This window comes from Dermacentor andersoni, chromosome 1, assembly GCF_023375885.2.
Source record: "Dermacentor andersoni chromosome 1, qqDerAnde1_hic_scaffold, whole genome shotgun sequence".
Classification (NCBI taxonomy): domain Eukaryota; kingdom Metazoa; phylum Arthropoda; class Arachnida; order Ixodida; family Ixodidae; genus Dermacentor; species Dermacentor andersoni.
The window spans coordinates 235,737,126-235,759,830 of record NC_092814.1 but is presented as its reverse complement, the minus strand read 5'-3'; the positions used below and the strand labels follow the sequence as shown (position 1 = coordinate 235,759,830).

The following is a 22,705-nucleotide window of genomic DNA, read 5'->3' as shown; positions in this document are numbered from 1 at the left end:
CTAAGGGCATTCTTGAAGCACAAACTGATAATGGCCCGCTTAACAAGCTTAGAATGTGCGGACGTATATGGCAGAAGTGGCTTGTTGGCTCGCGGCTCATACGACCAACATGTGTGGCTGTCTTGAAAGCTCAGGTGAAGATCAAGGAAACGAAGAGACCTATCTACTGGCATCTCATGAGTAGTTTGAAAGGGGACTAAGCACTTCTGAAACATTTCTAACGCTTTCTTAGCTTCCAGAATGAAGGCATCAGAAGAGCAGTCAATGAAAATTAAAAAGTCATCAACGTATCTAAATATTTTAAAAACTGCAGTGCCTTGCACTTGTGATGAAATGTCACGGTCTAAACAGGATAAAAACAAGTCACTAAGAATGGGAGCAATGCAAGAGCCAATACATAATCCGCTCTTCTGCAAAAAACATTGGTTATACCAAGTGATAAAAGTGGAATTAAGATAAATCTGCAAAAGTTCTAAATATTGACTGCCAGACATGCCGGCCTCATTCTGGAAGGAAACAGCACCATACTTATCAATACATTGCTCAACACAGGACAGTACACTTCTATGCGGCAAGGAATAATAAAGATCCTTTACATCAATAGAAAACGCCTGAAGACCACGGTCAGAATGTGATTTCAAAAAATCAATCACAGTATCTGAGCCCTTAACGAGGAAAGGGTCGCTGACAGGCAGAAGGCCCAACTTTTGTTGTAAAAACACCCCCAACGGCTTTTGCCAACTATCAATTTCTGACACAATAACCCGTAACGGAACACCGGGTTTATGCGTTTTGGCACTGAAGAAAACTTGTAGATGTTCTCACTTGCTGTTTTCAAAGGCCTTGGTTAATTTTTGCAGATTAAGTCTGTTGTACATGCGCTTTGCCACAGCCTTTACCTTGGCCAGCGACACCTCCTTATGACAGTTAAACGTGGCACTGATGGCTTCTAGAGCCTTGGCGTTAAAGTCTTCAGCAGGTAACACAGCCAAACCGCCTTGTCCTTGGCTGGATATCCTAGGGTGGTGCTAGTGTCTGTCGCGGAACGCATTTCAAGAGAAGCGCGATCCAGCACGCAGAAGTCAGTTGCCGATGCCCCTCCCGGCATACGCCCTAAAGTCAGTGTCATAGCTTACATGCACGGGATATCCCATAACTTGAAAAAGATGGCCCCAAGGGCGAATGTAAGAGTTGTTTTTTCTGCTCCCAACAAGCTCGGCAGGCTTTGCAGGCTGACCGATCCAAATGCCGTCCCTTCGGATAAGTGCAGAAAGCATCACCGCAAAAAGTTTGTCGAGTGTGTCCACTGGGTAGTTGTGGTAGGAGGATGTGGGCCCAGGCCTCAAGCACACAGGGATGGCACAATGAACACAGAGAGGCTTTAATGACACGGGGACGGGACTAGGATAACGTACACGATAACACACACACAGTTCCTTTCATAAATGTCTGTCGCGTAAGTATCGTCACGCTCAGCGTCAATGTAGGAAGGCGTCCGATAGCGCGTCGGTATCACACACTCACGGCACGAAGAGGCGCAGAGATGAATCTCGAGCGGCGAGTGGCGCAGGTGCTGGAGGCCGGGGCGGGTGCCCGGCACACGACGAGCCACTCGCGCGACAGCAGGGTCGGGACGTCGGCCCGCCACAGGGTAGACCGTTCGGAAGGCTTAGCTGCACCGGAACATGCCGGTGTCGGATGCTCGCCCAGCAGTGGAGCAGGCCGGTTGACGACCAAGGACAGCCCGGCCTGTTCTGCCAGCACACCCAGGAACACCGGCCTTGGGTAGATGACTGCTCGGCTCGTTCGGAAGGCCAGCCCAGGCAGCTCAGGCAGATCGCACGGCTGCCGTCTCCGCCCAGACACCGGCTCTTGTCTTCCTCTTCGTCCGTCGCCGCCGCACAGCAGTCACGCGCATTCGGCCGCGACATTCAAACAGTCCAAACTCCTATCACAGTAGTGTACAACCTCCCGCTTTCATGTGGGAAGAAATATATCTGACAAACTGGGCGTTGCCTCAATGATTGGCTCTGGTGGTTTCTTGGCGATCCACTGTCGCGATCATGGATGCAAACCTCTTGAGGGTCAATGCACGATTGTTTCCCGTGGCAGCACACAGCTCATCCGTGAAATATCTGAAATGCAGATGACCGCGAAATTGGGTGATAAGTGTGTTAGCTTCCCGTCTCTGGCTCTCACAGAAAAATAATTAAGTTTCTTGGACGCGGCATCACATGACTCTTAACTATGTTACATGAATTCGCACTTCATTTTCTTGTAAGCGCATGCGCAGTCTACACTGCTGCCTCCCATGTATGAAATCGACGCAGTGGCACAATAAATTTAGTTATGTGTTGGCGCTTGGTGTGTCGTCTTCTCTCACGTCCGTGTCGTTTTTTGTCGCGCAATATCATTTAAGTAATAAATTAAGTGCTTCTAACCGATGAGGTGATTGTCGCGAATGTGCTTGCATCGGATAGTGATGGCGACGACGGCAGCGATGACGCGGTAGGGCAGGCTGCCTCAACGTTGTCCTCACGGGAAGCTCAGCAGATGATTCAGTCCCTCCGGGGCTTCATTTTCGCGAGAAACCTTCCGCTGCCCTACATGGAGCAACTGGATACCTTGGAGAAAAATGTTGGCAAGGCTGACGGACATAGGGTTTTCTCGTGCAATGCAGTGCGACGTATGTGGCGAGACGCTTGTGGCGATCTCACCTCAGCGTTTCTTCTGGATTTCTCAAGCTGACAGGATGCCGCGGCGACCTCCTTGCATTTTTTAAAACGTTCCTTTTGGGCCCACCAAAGTGCTGCCTTGGCGGTGCTCGCATATCGCTTGCCACCGTGACCCCTCTTTGCAGTTCTTTAATGCCCACAGTCGTGGCTTGTTACACGTGATCGGAGCGCCCAGGAAGCAGTTAAACAAATGAGCACAATCAGCAGCCGGATGGAAGAAGGTGGTTGGGATATAGTGGGGAGGGGCACTGGCCTCCCCGCCATTCTAGTTTGCAAAGATCAGATCTGCGATCCCCCTATTTTGATTTTTTCAAGCAACCCGGTTTTAACAATTATCGGTTATAACAATGGAATTTTCGTGGCATTTGAATATTGTTATAAGTGGGTTTGACTGTATTGCAACTTATTAATTGTAGCCGGCAAGTTTGCAAGACATATCCACTTGAAATAAATTTCCAGGAGGACACCAGTTTCGAGATATTTCCCAATGTCTGGGACAAAATGCATAGGCGTTCCAGTTACTTTTGTGCTTCAACGCATAAAACAACATCTTGTTAAAAAAGTAAGTGGAACATCAGTGCATTTTTATGGTGAGTTTGATGGTACATATCTCCAAACTGATGTCATTCTGGAAATGCATTCCAAGTGAATGCACCTTGCAAGCTCACTGGCTACAATTTGTAAATTGCGATATGTGCCATAATGTAATTAATCAATAAGTTAATTAGTGATTTCTTGTTAATTAATGTATTATTTTTATTTCTTGTGTAAATAATGTCCACCTCTCTAAATAATCCAGCTCAAGTACTAGAATTATGTTATCTGAAACAGGCAATTAAAAAAAATGTAATACAAAAATGATCATCCTGTATACTACATAGCTAATGTAGTTTGCAGTAAACACCTTATCATGCATTATAAACTACTATGGCAGAGTGGTGCTAATAGGTTTAAGCTGCTTGTGCCCTTGCAGCCTTTCTCAAACATTTGCACCACTTGACCCCTTTTAGTAGTTCCCTACCTACCTTGACCCCCCCCCCCCCACCACCACCACCACCGCTACCTCTATAAGTCTTCTGAAAATTTGTTTTTCAATAATGCAGATAAATTTACATTTAGGTTATTTAAAAGACATTAAGCACTGCAGAGAGAGGTACCAAAAGTGCTTAATTTTTTTTAACGAGGATTGATTTATTATTGTATTTTAATGAGAAGGATGTATTTGCTGTCTTGATACAACCATATCTGCTGAATCCCAATCCTACAGTTTCAGCAAGACAAAACTGGGTGTGGTTGGGAGGTCATGTTCAGTGGAGTTTTCTTTGTTGCGACCGAAGGTTTAGATCGCTGTTTGTCTTGCTGTTTGCCGTCCACTGTGTGGCCAATACTAATATTATACTCTGCATAACAAACATGATTTCAGGGTTGATATTGTCATGTAGTAGTGACGGTAAAAAGCACAGTAGCGATAGTGTGAATGACGAAACTAACTTTTATTGGGTGAACCTGTGCCCACAAAAATAGGCTATGCTCAAAGCAGAACGATAGCGGCGAACAGCCGGCGATCATCGAAATCTGATCAGCGGGTCAGGCGCATAGGCTTTTTTACATGAGTTATCGAAGGTTCCGGAGTAATCGCTGGTGATGGCGTGTCTTCCAGGAAGTGCTACACAATTTGCGTCGCGCATACATGCAATCAGAATATACAACGTTCGGTGACAACAGACAGCGGATAGAACCATCGATAACATTGAGAAACTTCCAATACATACAGGCACGTCCTGCGCAGAGTGGTAACATTTGTTAGACGGTGAAACGTAGTCACCTGATAAAGATAAACAAGTACCTGTGTCAATATAGTACTCTTAAAGAAAACAGTGTTGAAAGAGTATGGGCACCTAGACTGAAAATTCATCTCTATTCCGTCAAGCAGAACGTACATATAGTTCGACCCATCATGACCCCCCAGAAAAAGGCTTATGACCCCTTTGAGGGTGTGGTCCGTGGTTTGAGAAACACGGGTCTAAAGAAATGAAGTCATTGCATGCATAACTGCAGCTAACTCTGGGCCTGCTTGGCCTCCTCTTGCAACCACAGTGGTCAAAAGATTCCCGGAAGGTGGTTGAATGCTTGTCACCCTCCAAGCTGCACAGCAAGAACTCTGCAACACTCATGTTCACAGTGACTTCACTTATAGTGACAGTTCACTTCGCTTTACTTTATTACCTTAAAGAAGCCATTCAGGGTATTACATAAAGGTGGATAGCAATTACATAGGAAATAAACAAGTGATTAATGTAAAATACGAGTGGTAAGTCTCCATAATTTTAAAATGACTTATCATGGCGGCAATATAGTAGAGAAGGTCATTCTAGGCTTCGGCTACCCAAGGAAAAAATGTACCTTGAAATGTGACGGTTTGGGTGCGAGGATGAGCAACTTGCAGTCTATAGCTGGTGCACTGGAATATGCGTGAAGGTGGCATGATGTGAGGTGGGTGATTTAGCATGCCGTAAAAATATTTGAGATAAAGGGAAAGTGAAAGAATGTGGCGATGAAAAATAAGAGTTGTCATGTCAGATGCTGCTTTTAACAATGAAATGCTAGTGTCTGTGAATACGAGAAATGGGTTGCTTCACCTTTTAATATTTCAGTAGTGAAGCATCTTATGTATTCCTTTCACTGTCAAAATAAGAACACTGTTGATGTGCAGACATAAGGTGATATTCCCTGTAGCCAGATTTAAAAAAAAAATATCTTGAGCCTTCTTCCTAACTCAAACGCAACTCAAAATAAAACAACCCACCGTGGTTGCTCAGTGGCTATGGCGTTGGGCTGCTGAGCACGAGGTCGCGGGATCGAATCCCGGCCACGGCGGCTGTATTTCGATGGGGGCGAAATGCGAAAACACCCGTGTACTTATATTTAGGTGCACGTTAAAGAACCCCAGGTGGTCGAAATTTTCGGAGTCCTCCACTATGGCGTGCCTCATAATCAGAAAGTGGTTTTGGCACGTAAAACCCCATAATTTAATCTTTTTTAATAAAACACAATATAAAAACACTGTTGATGTGCAGACATAAGGTGATATTTCCTGCAGCCCGATTTTTTTAAATATCTTGAGCTTTCTTCCTAACTCAAACACAACGTAATTATTTTCAGTCCATTATACACGCTTTTTTGCTGTGCTGTAGCTAGCCTTGTTTTGTTTTTTTACCCCAATTTGTTTTTGATAGGGGTGTGCAAACGTTTAAAATTTTGAATACGAATCAAATTGAATAGCAATGACTATATATTTGATTATCGAATACATAGTCCTTGCTGTTCAATTTGATTCAAGAATTCACTATTTGAAGATGTCGAATATTCATTTCTTTTAAATATGTAAGGGATAACAGACTTCTTGGAGTCTCAGAGGAGAGAGAACAATGTAAGTAAGGACTGTTTTGAAGGAGTCTGCTGTAGGCAAGCTACTGTTCCTGTGCAAGGGCACCACTTTCTGAGTTGATGCATGGGGAGATAACTTCTGCTCAATAATTTAGTCATTCACTGTGAATGTCTTAATTTTAGGCAGCCTATATGTGAATGTGTTTTGTCGAATTAGGCAAGCAAATTTATTATTTGGTGATTTGCATCATGTTTTCATCCCTTTAAAACAGCATGCAGTGATGTAGTATCAAACTTCTCTCCTTGAATGCATTCAACACAGTAATTGCGTCTGGTGATGGACTGTTCCTTTTTTATTCATTAGTGTCATTGTCATGGTGCACCAGATAACTGAAAGTAGCTTTCTCATTTACTAGCTTCCCAGTTGACCAGATGTCCATTTGCGAAAAGCATTACATGCATTTCAATAGGCCTACAAATAACCCGTGTAAATCGAAGAAGACTCCGTGCAAACTATAGCTCACTGTGTTTAGAAAAAAAGTGCAGTACTTGATTCAATATTCACAGGTCAACATTCTCAAATATTTTTATTCAATTCAATTTAAAAATTTCAATATTTAAACACGCTTAGTTTTTGAATTCTGGGAAAATTCTCTACTGCATACCTTATTGTGAAATGTTGCTTTCAGGTGTTTTGAGCATCTCTCTCCAACACCTACATCCGTAACCTTCTTCTCATTTCAGAGTTTGAACAACGAAATAACGCATCTGAAATCACGTCTTCATGCAAGTCAGACTCGACGGCGACAAATTGAAATGGAGATTAGGTCGGCTTCCCAATTGCACGATACTGTGTGTAAGCAGAAAGACAAGCTTCTGGAGTCTGCTAATATGGAGATCCATGAATTGAAGAGACAAGCTGAGGTGTTAATTTTTTTATAAACTTCATTGAATGGGGTCTTCCACCTGTGTATGTGCAGTATGGTACACTGTTACAGCATAGACCGTTTATGATGTAAGCTGCCAGTGTTGCGAATTTCCGCGCTATAAGCGATACCGTACTGTAACCAAAACAGCATTTTTCATAGGTTGCTGCATGTGCAAAATGTGCACGTGCACTTCTGCGTTGTCTGCGAATCGAAGCATATGATTGGGATGTGCCCTCACTTTCGTCAGGGAGGCGGTCTCTCAGCTTTCCAAGTGCCATATAGCCACTGTGAAGCATTTTGTTGACTCAGCACTAAATTGCAACTTAGGCCACCGACTCCCGACAAGATGGCGCTGGTTCGGCACACCCGACGGGGTATCGGGTGGCATGCTGTTGCGGGAAGTTCGCCCTTGACTTGTAACGATAGACGAATGAATACACTGAGATATTGCACGATATCATGCGCACAGGCCGAATTAATGACAGCGTGTGTGAAGCGGGGTTTGCAGGTGATCAGCTGGCATTTACTGTGAACGCCTGTAGCAAATGTTTCTATGTGTGCATACTGGTAGGAACAGCAAAAGCTTATGTGTGGACAGCACTCCGCACTGATGAACTTGCGGCACAAAGTTTAAACTGACAACACTGCGTAGTTACAGTCAAGTGTGTGGTATCTGCACTTTGCAACAACACGTACGGCAGTGGGCTAATGTGAAACGCACACATGGACTCAATAAATTTTTCCACTGTGCTGAAGTCGCAAAAAAAAACTAAAAATTCATTTTATTGTAGAAATTCGTTTTTCCGGCCTGACTATGCGCATGCGTTCGGTGCAGACCGTGTTCTGCTTATAAGCAGCTGTAGCAAAAGGCTTCTTCGTCGCCTAGGCAACCTTGCATTCCCGCTGAGCCAGCATGCTGCCACTGAGTTCTTTCTTCCCTTTCTTTTTTTTCTCTCATTTGTTTGTTTGTTTGCTCGATTCGTGTATTCTCCTCCTCCGAATCGCCCTTGTTGCTCTTCCCTTCGGTCGGCAAACCTCGTAAGGAAGCGTGCTCAGTGCCTTGCTTGTCTGCAGGATTTTCCGGCAACTGCATTGTAACTGGTATTTTGTTTCGCGCAGCTACACTATAAGTGGTAGACATATACATTGATTTCTATGGGAAGATCAATAGTAGTCAGTAAAGACTGCATTATATGTGGTCTTTCACTATAAGCGGTTACGTTATAAGCAGTCTGAGCTGTAAAGGGAACTCCCAGTAAGTATTCAAACTAACATAATGTGAACGTATCATCAGCTTCACAGGAAGTAAGGCTTGATGCTATGGGGGTCCTAGGGTCTCACAGGAGTACCAACCACCGTGTGTTTGAGTGAACTTAGCAAGCCACAGGGCCGCGTCAGCCGTCACCTAGCACACTCTCAGGCTGCAAAGGGGCTACAGAGCGCTATGCACACTAGAGAACACAGTATTGCCCTGAGTTAGTGAAAACTGTTTGTCTCCTGTGGTACCCAACACTGCACCAATGCCCAGTCCTGGGGTTCACGGAAACCAAAGGGCTCTCTCGCCAAGGGCGAAAATACAGATAGGAGCACCTATAAGCATGTCACTGTGCTATGCTAGCACATCGCTGTCCCTATGGTCTTGCTAGTGGGCCAACTCGCGAGAGCTTGGGCAATATCCTTTAGCTTGGGCCTCCGATAAGTGCTGCTCGGCGCAATTTGACCGCACACGAGCATTAGGCGCCGCTCTTCAGCTTAGCGTCCTGAAAGAATTAGCACAAAGTATGCACTTGCCATATGGGCAAAGGCACCGTACACAAGCTCTCAAGTTTGAAGCACAAAGGGGCTGATGGAAGAGAGGAAAGCCTGTATGTACCAGTGCTGGTCCTGGAGAGATGCTCTCGTCACAACCAACAGCGGCTACCCCATGACGTGAGCGCACCCAATCACAAACCATCGCGAGTGGAGCGCCACCGCTGACAACTGTAGTGAGTGAAAAGGAGAGAGGCATAAGGATGACAGAACAGGTGAATGCCCGTGCAATGGTGCCGGGCGTTCACATATTTTACAATGACTTCACACCACCACATTCAATCTGGTGAACAATGCAAACTGTGCCCCTTTCAAGTGCACATTATTTTTATTCTCTTTTTATAATCTGTAAAGATAAATCTGAATGTTATTTATCTGTAAATATAAATGATATCTTGATTCTCTGTGACTAAGTGATAGTCATGCAGCTACAGTCAAACCTCGATATATCGAATAGCGCAGTGACGGTGAAATAGTAGTTCGATATAACCAGAATTTGATATATAAGATCATGTAAAAAATGCATCAAGACTTTGTACAAATCAATCAATGAACCAAGAGCACCTTGGGGATCGTTGTTCGGAGTGCGCGTTTGGTTGCACCACGTGCAATTGGCCTAGGCCAATTGCGTGTGCCGCAACCAAACGTGCGCTCGGAACAACGATCCCCGATCGCGCCCCAATTGTGCCACAGTAAATACTCACTTGAAGCTACACACAAAGTATTTTTTTTTTTTGGCTGAAAGTACTGCAGCAGTACACTGTAGCCTGCTTCTTATTGCCAGCCATGTGCTTAACCACGGTGTCCTCAACATAGTCTGAACGATCCACAAGTGATAGGCCGGTGCCTTCAATTGTGCCGCAGTAGCGGCGAAGAAGGGCCAAAGCAGCTACAGCCTCAGTTGAAGTCGGGAGCGAAGCAAAAGTGCTTGCGGGATCAACCTCGGCAGTGTCTTCATTTGGCCGCTACTTCCTCTGCGATTTCCACACCCGTCAATCGAAGCATTTTGAAACACTGTCCATAACAAAATATGAAGTGGCGTCTGCCAAGGCCACTTTTTCATGTTTATTTTTCACATTCCTTATCGGGAACACCGCACCTGTCTCCCTCGAGGTGGACACCTGAACTATTCCTAAGCGCAAGCGACACCATCCAAAAATTGCAAAGTGAGCCCAGTGAGCGCGCCCTGTCGCGCACCTTTGTGGATGCAAACCGCCATTCCTCGCGAGGCGCGGCAGGCACAGAGTGTGGCACCGAGGAGGAGTCAGTGCAACAAATGCAATGCGCTGCTGATGTTGAACTAGCCAAGCTGCCGCATGTGTAAGCCGCTATGTTCAAATGGCACCCTCTGGGCAATCGATGTGTGCAACTACATATAGTGCGCAGCAGTCGGGAACACCCATCGCGCCACTGCTATTTTCGAGGGTGTTGCAGGAAAGCTTGCCGCCTGTCAACAAAGTGCATGTGGTCATGGGTGGCGGAGTTCGACCATTTTACGTCCTACCCCGTACGAAATAAAAAATTGAATATGCATGCGATTTTCCAGGTGATATAGAAAGTGTTTGATATATGCAATAATTCTACATATACATTTGATATATCAAGGTTTGACTGTATAATGAGGTAGTTTGACATCATTGTACTAGTGCTTAAACTTACTTATCTCAATTTCTCACTTATCGGAACTTTGTCCTCTAATACTGCCTTAGACATCATTGCGCATTCCTGTCAGTTCAGCTTAACTTAATAGTTGGTCTAGCTGCAGCTAATCAAATTTGTCTTGACTGCAGTAGGAATGTAATAACTACAGGTTTTCTGGCTCAAATTATTCCAAGGGCCAGCTATTTTAGTCCAAGCGCGAGTCAATTCAATTTAGATGCCACGCATTTAAATCCCAATGCCAAATAATCTACATGCCACATATTTTTTTTATCCAGAGTAAAGATGCATATGCAAAGGTGTTCTAGGAAGTTCAAAATAACGACGAAATGTTATAATGTTGCGCTGACCAAGCACAACTGAAGAATCTTGAAGAGCATTGTCATGTGACAACAAAAATGCCTTTCCCACATGATACATCATTGGAATAGTGCACTCTTCATGCAAAACACAGCTGTTTCATGGCTTTGCAGACATGCATTGAAACAAAGGTGCATCCAGCAAAAAAATGTTGATTTCTAAAGCTGATAAAAACAAGCTGAAAACAGCGTCACATCATATCTCATCATTTTGTTTTCTACAAGCCCCATTGTCATGGATATCAAATGAACGAACTTCGAACAACCACTGCAGCTATAACCACGTAGCCCATCTCAGATTATGTGAAAGAGGGTGTCACGGGATCTCACATAACATTCGCCAGCTTATTCCCGATTCCCAACCATATTGACATGGATATCAAGCAGTCGGTCTTCGAAGGAGCTCTGTGATAGTACCCATGTAAGACACGTTAGACCAGGTGGTAAAGGGTGTCATGTGACCTAGCGTAACTTTTGAAAGCCCACATGTGATTCCCAAACACACTGACATGGGTGTCAAATGAATGGGAATAGCAAAAGCTATGCGATATTATACACGCCCCAAACATCAAACCAAGTGGGAAAGGCTGTCACATGACCTCGTGTATCTTTCGCTAGCCCATGCGTGGTTTCCAACCATATATGTATATCAAACGAACGGATTAGAACAAGCTTAGCGATGATGTGTACGTCGTGCATGTCCAACCTAGTGGAAAAGGGTGTCATGTGACCTCACGTAACTTTTGCAAGGCCCATGGGTCATTCCCAACCATACTGACATGGGTGTCAAACGAACAGTCTTCAAAAAAGCTCTGCTATGATGTGCATGCAAGACACGTCAGACCAGGTAGTGAAGGTTATCACGTGACAAAACATAACTTTCGAAAGCCCACATGTGATCACAAACAAACTGACATGGGTATAAAATGCATGAACCACAAACGTTATGTGACGAGATACACTTAGCGAACATCAAATCAGGTGGGAAAGGGTGTCGCGTGACCTTAATTATCTTTCACCAGGCCCATGGGTCATTACCAACCATGCTGGCATGGATATCAAACAAACGGGCTATGAAGAAGCTTTATGATGGCATGCACATCGTGCACTTCAGGCCGCGTGAAATATAGTCACGTGACATCACATAGCTTTTGCCAGCCCATGGGTAATTCCCAACCATACTGACAGGGATATCAAACGAATGGGAATCGAAGAAGCTGTGCAGTGGTACCCATGTAGCGAACATCGAATCATGTGATCTCACATAGCTTTCACAGGCCTTGGGTGCTTTCCAGCCATATTGACATGGATATCATATGAACTGGCTTCGAAGAAGCTCGGCGATGATACCCAGGAAGAGCACGTCAGACCACATGAAGTGGAGTGTCACGTCACCTGATACCCGCCATGGTTGCTCAGTGGCTATGGTGTTAGGCTGCTGAGCACAAGGTCGCAGGATTGAATCCTGGCCACGGCGGCCGCATTTCGATGGGGGCGAAATGCGAAAACACCCGTGTACTTAGATTTAGGTGCACAATAAAGAGCCCCAGGTGGTCGAAATTTCTGGAGTCCTCCACTACGGCGTGCCTCATAATCAGAAAGTGATTTTCGCACGTAAAACCCCATAATTTAATTTTTAATGTCACCTGATTGGATGTTCTCCAGTCATAGGGTGATTCACAAACATACTAACGGGCATACTAAACGAACTGGAATCGAACAGCCAGTGCAACTGTTGCCACGCAACACCACGGAAACAGAGGTGAAAAGCGTATGCGACTTCACGTAACTGTATTAAATGTGACTGACTGCTGAACTGATTGATGTGAATATCACAGAGAGAATAATTTACCTTGAAAGCGATGTGGTACTGATAGAAGACCTGGTAAAGCTTGCCGTAATTTTTGTTTCTTTCCTCACACATGCTCAGGAAGACTAAAATACTTGCAAATTCTGGCTACGGTAGTTGCTCGTCACACATTAATGATGCTATCGAATTGTTCTAATGCTCTCGTTGCTCGGGATGCTGTGCTGCTTTGGGTGCAATTACTGCACAATATTCCTTTTTATGTGAAAAGAGGTACATGCTTTTCTGAACCCTGGGTGAGCAGTAACATGACTAGGCGTAATATATGAAGTTACTTTCCTTCTTTTTTTTATCTTTGCCGTGTGTTTTTGGCTCGAATAAGTTGCGTGCCCGCTTTCACCGGAATTGGCCACTCAATGGAACAGAACAAACATGTGAACAGAATAAAGATCGGTGAGAATAATCCTGATTAAATTTCTCTACTTCAAACACCACAATGCTTGGACTCGTGCAGTGTTGTACTATATATTTCCTAATTTGTTGTAATATTTCAGATTGCCATTTTAATCTGCATGCGCACTTTGCGATATATTCGAGGTGCTTAAATAGCAACAGTGTGTCATATCATAGTGCACTATGATATGACAACAATTTGATAGCATCGTTAATGTGTGAAGAGCAACTACCGAAGCCAGCATTGGCAAATATTTCTGTCTTCCTGTGTGTGTGCAAGGAAAGAAAAAAACATTATGGCAAGCTTTACCAATTCAGTTCTTCTATCAGTACCACATCGCTTTCAAGGTAAATTCCTCTCACCGTGATATCCACATCAGTCAGTTCGGCAGTCACTCACATTCAATGCAGAGTTATATGAAGGGACGTGAGTGCTTTTCACTTCCATTTCACTGGTGTTGCATGACAAGTCGCACTGGCATGTTTGATCCTTCTTCGTTTAGTATGCGTGTCACTATGTTCGGGAATCACCGAATGACTGGAGAAAGTCCCGTGACTGGAGACACTCCTTTTCACATGGTCTGACAAGCTATTTGTGGGTACCATTGCAGAGCTTCTTCGAAGCCAGTTTGTATGATATTCATGTCAATATGATTGGGAAGCACGCAGGGGCCAGCGAAAGTTACGCGAGGTCGCATGATACCCTCTGCCATGTGGTCCGACGTTCGCTACATGGGTGCCACTGCAGTTTCTTCGATTCCCGTTCGTTTGATATTCATGCTTGCGAAAGTTACGTGATGTCACGTGACTTTTTTTCATGTGGTCTGAAGTATGTGATGTACTTATCACAGAGATTCTTTGAAGCTCACTGGTTTGATATCCATGTCAGTATGGATGGTAATGACCCATGGGCCTGGCAAAAGATATGTAAGGTCACAGGACAGCCTTTCCCATCTGATTCGACGTTTACTATGTACATACTGTCACATAGCATTTGCGATTCTCGTTCGTTTGATACCCATGTCAATGTGTTTGTGATCACGTGTGGACTTTCAAAAGTTTCGTTGGGTCACGTGACACACTTTACCACCTCGTTTGATGTGCGTGACGTGCATACCATCGCAGTGCTTGTTTGAAGTCCGTTCGTTTGATATCCGAAGTATGCTTGGGAATCTCAGATGGGTGAGCAAAAGATATCTGAGGTCATGTGACAGCCTTTCCCGTGTGATTTGACGTTCTTTACATGGGTAGTATCGCATAACTTTTGAATTTAGCATTTGTTTGACACCCATGTTAGTGTGTTTGTGAATCATGTGTGGGCTTTCTAAAGTTACACTAGGTCCCGTGACACCCTTTACCACAAGGTATAACGTGTCTTGTGCGGGTACTATCACAAAGCTTCTTTGAAGCCCAATCTTTTGATATTCATGTCAATGTGCTTGGGAATCAGGAATAAGCTGGTGTTGGGACTCAGGGTAGCGTAGCCCATCATTGTCAACCAGTTATTGCGACTCAGTGTCTGAGTGGCCATTATGGTTCCGTGGCTGGTGATATGCCAGGTGCTGGGTGATCGAGAAGTCCGGGCTGACCTCCAAGAGATGAGGAAAAGGGCTTATTTACATTTTTACATGTTGCGAGTTTACATGTACCAGCACGAGTTTGAGTAATATGTAGTACAAGCATGATTCGGAGCACACCTATGACTACAGAGCACACCCCCACAACACTCAAGATCCACTTTTTATGCCTTCTCTTTCCCCTTTCTTTCATTGGGGGAATTCACTGTTCTTCTCAGCCAACCAGAATCATTGATCCGTCCAAAAAATGCTGCCCATGATGTCACATCATCCCGCCGGGCTCTGCCTCCAGTCTTGCACGTAAGCCCCTGCATGCGAGGCAATGACGTGGCAAGCTGGGAACACGATATATAAGTCGTTCCCATGGAAGTCCTCGATGTTGGCACCTTTGATCAATTAGGGGTTCATTTGTGATGGTCTGTTTGTCAGGGTCAGGCTCCGTTTCATGGCAGTCATCGATTCTACGAGGGGCAGAGGTTCTGTTGCCTCGACAAGAGTGCTTTTGTTGGCGTGTCACTATCTGTGTTGGGCCCACTCTTGTCCAGGCGGGCACTTGTCAGCTTTGGTTCCGCTGATTTTGTATGGTGCTTAAACGTCAGTATCGTAACACTGGTGAATGTTACGCGAGATCCCGTGACGCCCTCTTCCACGTGATCTGAGATGGGCTACGTGGTTATAATCGCTGAGATTGTTCGAAGCTCATTCATTTGATATGCATGGCAATGGAGCTTGTAGAAAACAGAATAATGAGATATCATGTCACACTCTTTTCGGCCTGTTTTTATCAGCTTTAGAAATTGATTTGTTGCTGCATCTACTTTGTTTCAATGCATATCAGCAAAGTCATCAAATCATATAGCTGTGTTTTGCATGACCTGTCCATAGCAATAATATGATTTCCATACAGTGTATTATTTCGATGATGTATCGTGCAAGAAAGGCATTTTTTGTTTGCACATGACAACGCCCATCAAGGCTCCTCAGTTGTGTTTGGTCAGCACAACATTATAACATTTCGTCGTCATTTTGAACTGCTTAGGACACCTCTGCAAATGCATCTTTACTTTGGATAAAATTCACTGCCGTTTGGGTTAAAATACGTGGCGTGCAGATTAAATTATATGGCACTGGGATTACATGTGTGGCACCGGGATTAAATTGACTGGCGCTTAGACTAAAAGAGCTGGCGCTTGGATTAATTTAGCGGGAAAACTTGCAGTAGCGACACTTCACATGGGTTGCACCATTTGCAGAAAAGTCTTGGTAATGTGCATGCATTGCTGCTGCATATTTGCTTGATTGAAGAAAGGGACAGTTTGCATTTCACGCACCCGAATTTTCATGTTTCAGAAAAATAGTCATGCTTTTTACTTTGAACGCTTCATTCTAAAAGGTATACTAACGGTGATTTTTCACTTTGAATAAGAAAATTTATTGCATACGAGTCATAGTGGGTAGGACTGGGGGTTACTCATTGTTGCAGTTCATCACTCTCAACAGCCCTATCACTATTGGTGCCATCCATGGCATTTGAAATTCCGTATTTCTGAAACGCTTCGCAGACCATGGCAGCTTAACAAGAAAGGAGACTGAGAGGCCCTATTTTCGTTAGTCACAACCATATGAAGCCAACAGATAATGAAGCTAATGAAAGTATTCCAAGCGTCGCATTAGCTCAATTAGTAGGGCATTGAACGCATAATGCGGAGGATGTAGGTTCAGCTCCCACTGGTGGCAAGTAGCTTTTTCGTACGCTTTCATTTCCCTTTACCTTATCATTTCTACATTTCAATTTGGCCCGAAATTTTAAATATCAACCTTGAAAGTGAAATGTAATTTAGTGTGTCTTGCAATAATATTTAAATGTAGTATATGCATGCTTGACTGCATCGTCAATGGTATGTGCTCTTTTTACAGGAGGCAGTCGTGCTGAAAAGTCGTCAGGCTGAACTTGAATCTGAATGCAATTGTCTACATGCTGCTATTCGTGAGAAAGCAAGTTTTATCGAGGTATGTGTTGTAAAATACATTTCCTGTATTTTATCATTGACAAGATTGATTTTGCTATTATAGAATCCATACTTCACTTTCATTAATGCAAACTTGTATCCGCCACAGTACCGCAGTGGCTATGGTGCTGCACTGCTCAGCATGAGGTCGGGTGTTGACTTCTAGCTGCTGCGGCCGGATTCCAAAGGGGGCGGAATGCAATAACACTCGTGTACTGTGCATTGGGGGGTCAAAATTAAACCAGAGCCCTCCACTACAGCATCCCTCATAGCTAGGGTTCAGTGTTTTCGGTTATGCCACTCATTGAGGAAAATTTCCTTCTTGTTTGCCATTTAAAAGTTTATTCTCTCTCTGAGCCAAGAAACATATGGTCAAATATTTCGGGAATCATGTTTGGATTAAACCTGTTGGTCAAAGCAAATTTACTTGAGAGCTAAGATGACAATAGCCTTTCAGCTGTGAGCTGAAATACACTCTAAGCTGATGTGAGCTACGATGCAAACAAGCTAGCGAGGTCAAAGTCATGCTTCAGCCTGCCACCCAAGTTGTTGAAGTTGAATATTTATGGTACATTGGTCATGCAGAAAGAGGTCCCATAGTGAAACACAGGGGAGGGGGGGGGGGGGGGGGGGGGCATTTCATATATGTTTAAAGAAAACAAAATATTGCTAAACAGGCAATACACACACATGCACAGTAAGAAAAAATATTAATACAAATACCAGCAGTTGACATATTACACAAACAATAGCACAGTAATACAGTCAAACCCATTTATAATGAACTCGATAGTACCAATCAAACTGGTTGTTATATCAGTACTGCAATATATATGGACTCACTCTTAAATATGCTAAAAAATTCACAGCATTGAAGCTGGCGTTGATAGTTACAATTCGGTAGCACTTTGGTCCGAAAACCAGTGTCATTCTTGTTCCTGGTGCAATCTTGCCATTAGCTGCAGTTTTCAATTAGAAATTTTGATCTAAAGAACGAAATGCAGCGTCGTATAGCTCTCTCAAAACGGCGCCCGGTTCTGATCACCTGTCATTTCGAAACTGCAAGCGCAGCCACAATATTGTATTTGAGGGCTTGTGATATATTTCATTACCAGCGGGACATGACTGTATTCTGCATGAGAAAGTGAAGCCTTCTATTTTGCTGGAAGCGTAAACTTCGGGGAAACTACTGCGGCATGCAGCCATTCTGTGAAGATGTCTCTAACATCGTGGTCCCGGCGTTACGACTGCGCATCAACCACATAAGAGTCATAAAGATAGGTTGTCTGTGTCGCCTCAAGTGAAAAAAGTGTGATGTTCGAAACGTAGAATGTTACTGTGAACGGTTATCAGCAATCGGCAACGCGTAAACAAAGTGTCCTCGAACCATGATCTCCGGATAACTGCCGACCCTTTGCAACATTGCGTGGCCACAGTGCGTGGTGCAGCATTCTCGCCAACTCAGACTGCATGAATGGCGATGCTTGAGTAGCCGTTGTTCCCATTGTGGAAGGACATGAATGGTTTTTTCAAATCTTTGAAATAGGCATTATGCACGTGGTGCTGCACGGACAATGGCGCAAGAACAGAGTGCTGCCATCATGGCATCCAATATCGTGCTGGCGCACACGTCTGCTGCATGCCCTGCGCCATGCTGCTTATGCTGTACCATATAGTTTCATACCATTATTGTAGCAAAATATGTGCTGTATGATGTGCTGTACGCTCTTTTCTGAAGGTGCGCCTTGAAAGCAAGTGACCTTTTTCACAGCTTCTGAAGGCCATATTACTGTTGCAGTAGGACTTTAAGCGGGGTGCGCATATGCACACCCAATTTGGTTGCGCTTCCGCGCTTTGATACTTCAAGTGCACCCTCTTTTTACCAGGGCCAGGTTCAAAGCACTGATTGTAATAGTATGGCTATTCTTTTAAAAAATTTCGTTATATCTGGAAGTGTAAAGAAAAAGAATGTCAATTTCAATAGGTAGGCTCAAAAAATCGTAAATGCACTTAAATATGTTAGTTATAACCGATGGATCATTATATTTGGGATTGTTATAAGTGGGTTCGACTGCAGTACTTAAACACATGAAATAATTCATTAGCACAAAAAGGTGAAGCTCAGGTCTATCTCAAAGGTTAATGTGTGAGGAAACCTTGCTATTGGTTAAAAATGAAACCGTTATGCTGATGTTTAAATGACGGAAGTAATAGTATTTACATTTATTTTTGCTTATTTGCTTCCATTTTGTCTGTTGCTGCAACGAAAATGAGAAGTAGGGAGGAGTGTGCAGAGAGGTTAGGGAGGAGCCTGTTCTTGGCAGTCTTCACACTGAACTGGGCAAGTTCAGTGATGGTAGCATGGAGTTTTGCCTATCTTATCATTTTTTTATAGTTCATTGGATCTCTGTACCTGCGTAATGTTTCATTAATATATCATTCAGAGGTGGGTCCAGCCTCGCCATTTGCGCCATTTTGCTACAATTCTGTATGTCTGCACCCACTCAAGTGCCATGATGCACCTGCATGCTTGTCACACACCTTTGCCACATGTGCCTTTGTGCTGCGCAAGCTGCAAGCCATGCTTTCGTTGCATTCACACCATCCTCGCACACCTCTCTCTCTCTCGTCTCGCTTCAACATCTTCGAAGTTGGCGCACGTGACTCGTGTTTTGAAGGAGTGAAAGGGGGATGGGAGAGAGGTGCACGAGGTTGCCGATTCTGCGGAGAATTCATGTCGTACGGGGTGTGCGGCAAGACAGTTTGGGCAGCTTGCATGTTTTTTTTTTCTTTTTCAGGATTTTGGTTTCCTTTTTCTTTCAGCACAGACACCCAGTCATCATCATCATCATCAGCGTATATTATGTCCACTGCAGGACGAAGGCCTCTCTTTGCGATCTCCAATTACCCCTGTCCTGCACCAACCGATTCCAACTATCACCCACAAATTTCCTAATATCGTCGCAACTCCTAGTCTTCTGCCGTCCTCTGCTGCGCTTCCCTTTTCTTGGTACCCATTCTGTCACCCTAACGGTCCAACGGTTATCTAATCTGCGGATTACGTGACCTGCCTAGCACCATTTTTTTCTCTTAATGTCTTTTAGAATATTGTCTATACCTGTTTGCTCTCTGATCCCAACCGCTCTCTTTCTGTCTCTTAAAGTTACGCCTAGCATTCTTCGTTCCATTGCTCTTTGCGCAGTTCTTAACTTGTTCTCAAGCTTCTTTGTCAGTCTCCAAGTCTCTGCCCCATATGTCAGCACCGGTAAAATGCACTGATTGTACACCTTCCTTTTCAATGATAATGGTAAGCTTCCAGTCAGGAGCTCACGATGTCTGCCATATGCGATCCAAACCATTTTTATTCTTTTGTGAATTTCCTTCTCATGGTCAGGGTTCCCTGTGATTAGTTTACCTAGGTAAACGTACTCCTTCACAGACTCTAGAGGCTGACTTGCGATCATGAACTCTTGTTCCCTTGCCCAGTTATTCATCATCTTTATCTTCTGCATATTAATCTTTAACACCACTCTTACACTGTCCTTGTTAAGGTCCTCAGTCATTTGTTGTAACTCGTCTGCAGTGTTGCTGAATAGAACAATGTCATCGACATACCGAAGGTTGCTGAGGTATTCGCCGTCAATCCTTACTCCTAAACCTTCCCAATTTAACAGCTTTAATACTTCTTCCAAGCACGCAGTGAATAGCATTGGAGAGATTGCGTATCCTTGTCTGGCCCCTTTCTTTATAGGTATCTTCCTACTTTTCTTTCGTAGAGTTCAGGTGGCTGTGGAATATCTGTAGATATTTTCCAAGGTATTTACGTAAGTGTTCTGTACTCCTTCATTATGAAATGCCTCTATGACTGCTGGTATCTCTACTGAATCAAATGCCTTTTCGTAATCTATGAAAGCCATATAGAGGGGCTGTCTGTGCTCTGCGGATTTCTCGATAACCTGATTAATGACATGGATATGATCCATTGTAGAGTATCCCTTCCTGAAGCCAGCGTGGTCCCGTGGTTGACTAAAGTCCAGTGTTGTCCTTATTCTATTGAAGATTATTTTGGTAAATATTTTATATAATACTGGGAGTAAGCTAATGGGCCCATAATTTTTCAGTTCTTTAACGTCTCCCTTTTTGTGGATTAGTATAATGTTTGCATTTTTTCAGTTTTCTGGGACCCTTGCATTCTATAGACATTTGGTATAGAGAGCCGCCAGTTTTCCTAGCATTATGTCTCCTCCATCTTCGATTAAATCGACTGTTATTCCATCCTCTCCTGCCGCTTTTCCCCGTTTCATGCCTTGCAAGGCCCTTGTAACCTCATCTCTAGTTACAGGAGGAGTTTCTGTATACTGTTCTTTATTGTTTTGAATAGAGTACTCCTGAGTCCTCTGGGTACTGTACAGGTCAGTATAGAATCCTTCCGCTGCTGTTATTATACCTTCGAGATTGCTGATGATATTACCCTGCTTATCCTTCAGTGCAGACATCTTGGTTTGTCCTATGCCAAGCTTCCTTCTCACCGATTTTCAGGCTGCGTCCATTTTTTACAGCTTCTTCAGTCTTTTTCGCGTTATAATTTTGAATATCACTTATACAGGCCTTGTTGAACAATTTTGACAGTTCCGTGAATTCTACCTTACCTCTTGAGTTGGACACTTTCATTCTTTGTCATTTCTTTATTAGGTCCTTTGTTACTTGGGAGAGCTTGCCTACTGGTTGCCTTGGGGCCTTGCCTCCCACTTAAGTTGCTGCCTCTGAAGCCAGCCTTGTTACGGTTTCCTTCATTACCTCTATGTCATCATCATCATCATCTGTGTTCTAAGGCTGCATATTTGTTTGCAAGTACCAGCTTAAATTTGTCTGCTTTTACCCTTATTGCCTCTAAGTTGACCTGTTTTTTCTTGACCAATTTTACTCTTTCTCTGTTCAAATTGAGGTGAATCATAGCCCTCACTAACCTATGATCACTGAACTTTACCCTACCTATCACTTCTACATCCTGCACTATGCTGGGATCGGCAGAAAGTATGAAATCAATTTCATTTCTTGTTTCACCGTTAGTGCTTTTCCAGGTCCACTTTCTGCTGCTATGTTTCCTGAAAAAGGTGTTCATTATTCGCAGCTTACTGCTTTCTGCGAATTCTACCAGCATATCTCCTCTAGCATTTCTAGAATTGACGCCATAGTTGCCAATTGCCAGTTCACCCGCCTGCTTTTTCCCCACTTTTGCGTTGAGGTCACCCATTACTACTGTATACCAAGTTTGCACTTTTCTCATCGCTAATTCAACATCTTCATAAAGCTGATCTCCTTCCTCATCGTCGTGACTTGATGTTGGAGTGTAGGCTTGTACTACCTTTAATCTATACCTCTTATTAAGTTTGATTACGGCTACTGCTACCCTCTCATTAATGCTGTAGAATTCGTCAGTGTTGCCCGCTATGTCCTTATGGATTAGGAATCCTACCTCGTATTGCTACTTATCAGGGAGACCTCTATAGCAGAGGACATGCCGTTATTTAGCAATGTGTAAGTCTCACCAGTTCTTCTAATCTTACTAAGGCCGATAATATCCCAAACAATGTCTGATAGTTCCTCGAAGAGTCCTGCTAAGCTAGCCTCCTTCGAGAGGGTTTGAGTGTTGCAAGGGTCAGTTTCCATTGGTGGCCTGTCCGGACAAAAAGATTCTTAGCACCCTCTGCTGCGTTACAGGTCTGACCACCGCCTTGGTCAGGTGCTTTTCGCAGCTGCTGGTTACTGAGGGCCATTGGTTAATTGTAGATATTATCAGGGAGGTTGTGGCCGAATACTGCACCAGGGTGGCCAATTTTGTTCTGGTGAGGGAGTGTCTTTGTTCAAGCTTAGTGGGCCTTCTTAATTTGGTTGTACCTGGATTAGTATAGTCCCACTCGCTCTCGGCATCTTTTGCCGGTGTCAGGCATCACTCCAAGCTTGCAAATATAGTGTGATAA

General features: G+C 44.0%; 1 protein-coding gene across 6 annotated transcripts in view; it reads left to right on the top strand.

Annotated features, from left to right (window-relative positions):
• The window catches only part of LOC126547922 (uncharacterized), a 289,018-nt gene that overhangs the window by 100,879 nt on the left and 165,434 nt on the right, over nt 1-22,705 (top strand). For all 6 annotated transcript variants that reach the window (XM_055063464.2, XM_055063465.2, XM_050195977.3 and 3 more), the window contains 2 exons: nt 6,867-7,046; nt 16,633-16,725. In XM_055063464.2, coding sequence (XP_054919439.1) covers nt 6,867-7,046; nt 16,633-16,725 — 273 coding nt within the window. The remainder of the gene's footprint in view (nt 1-6,866; nt 7,047-16,632; nt 16,726-22,705) is intronic.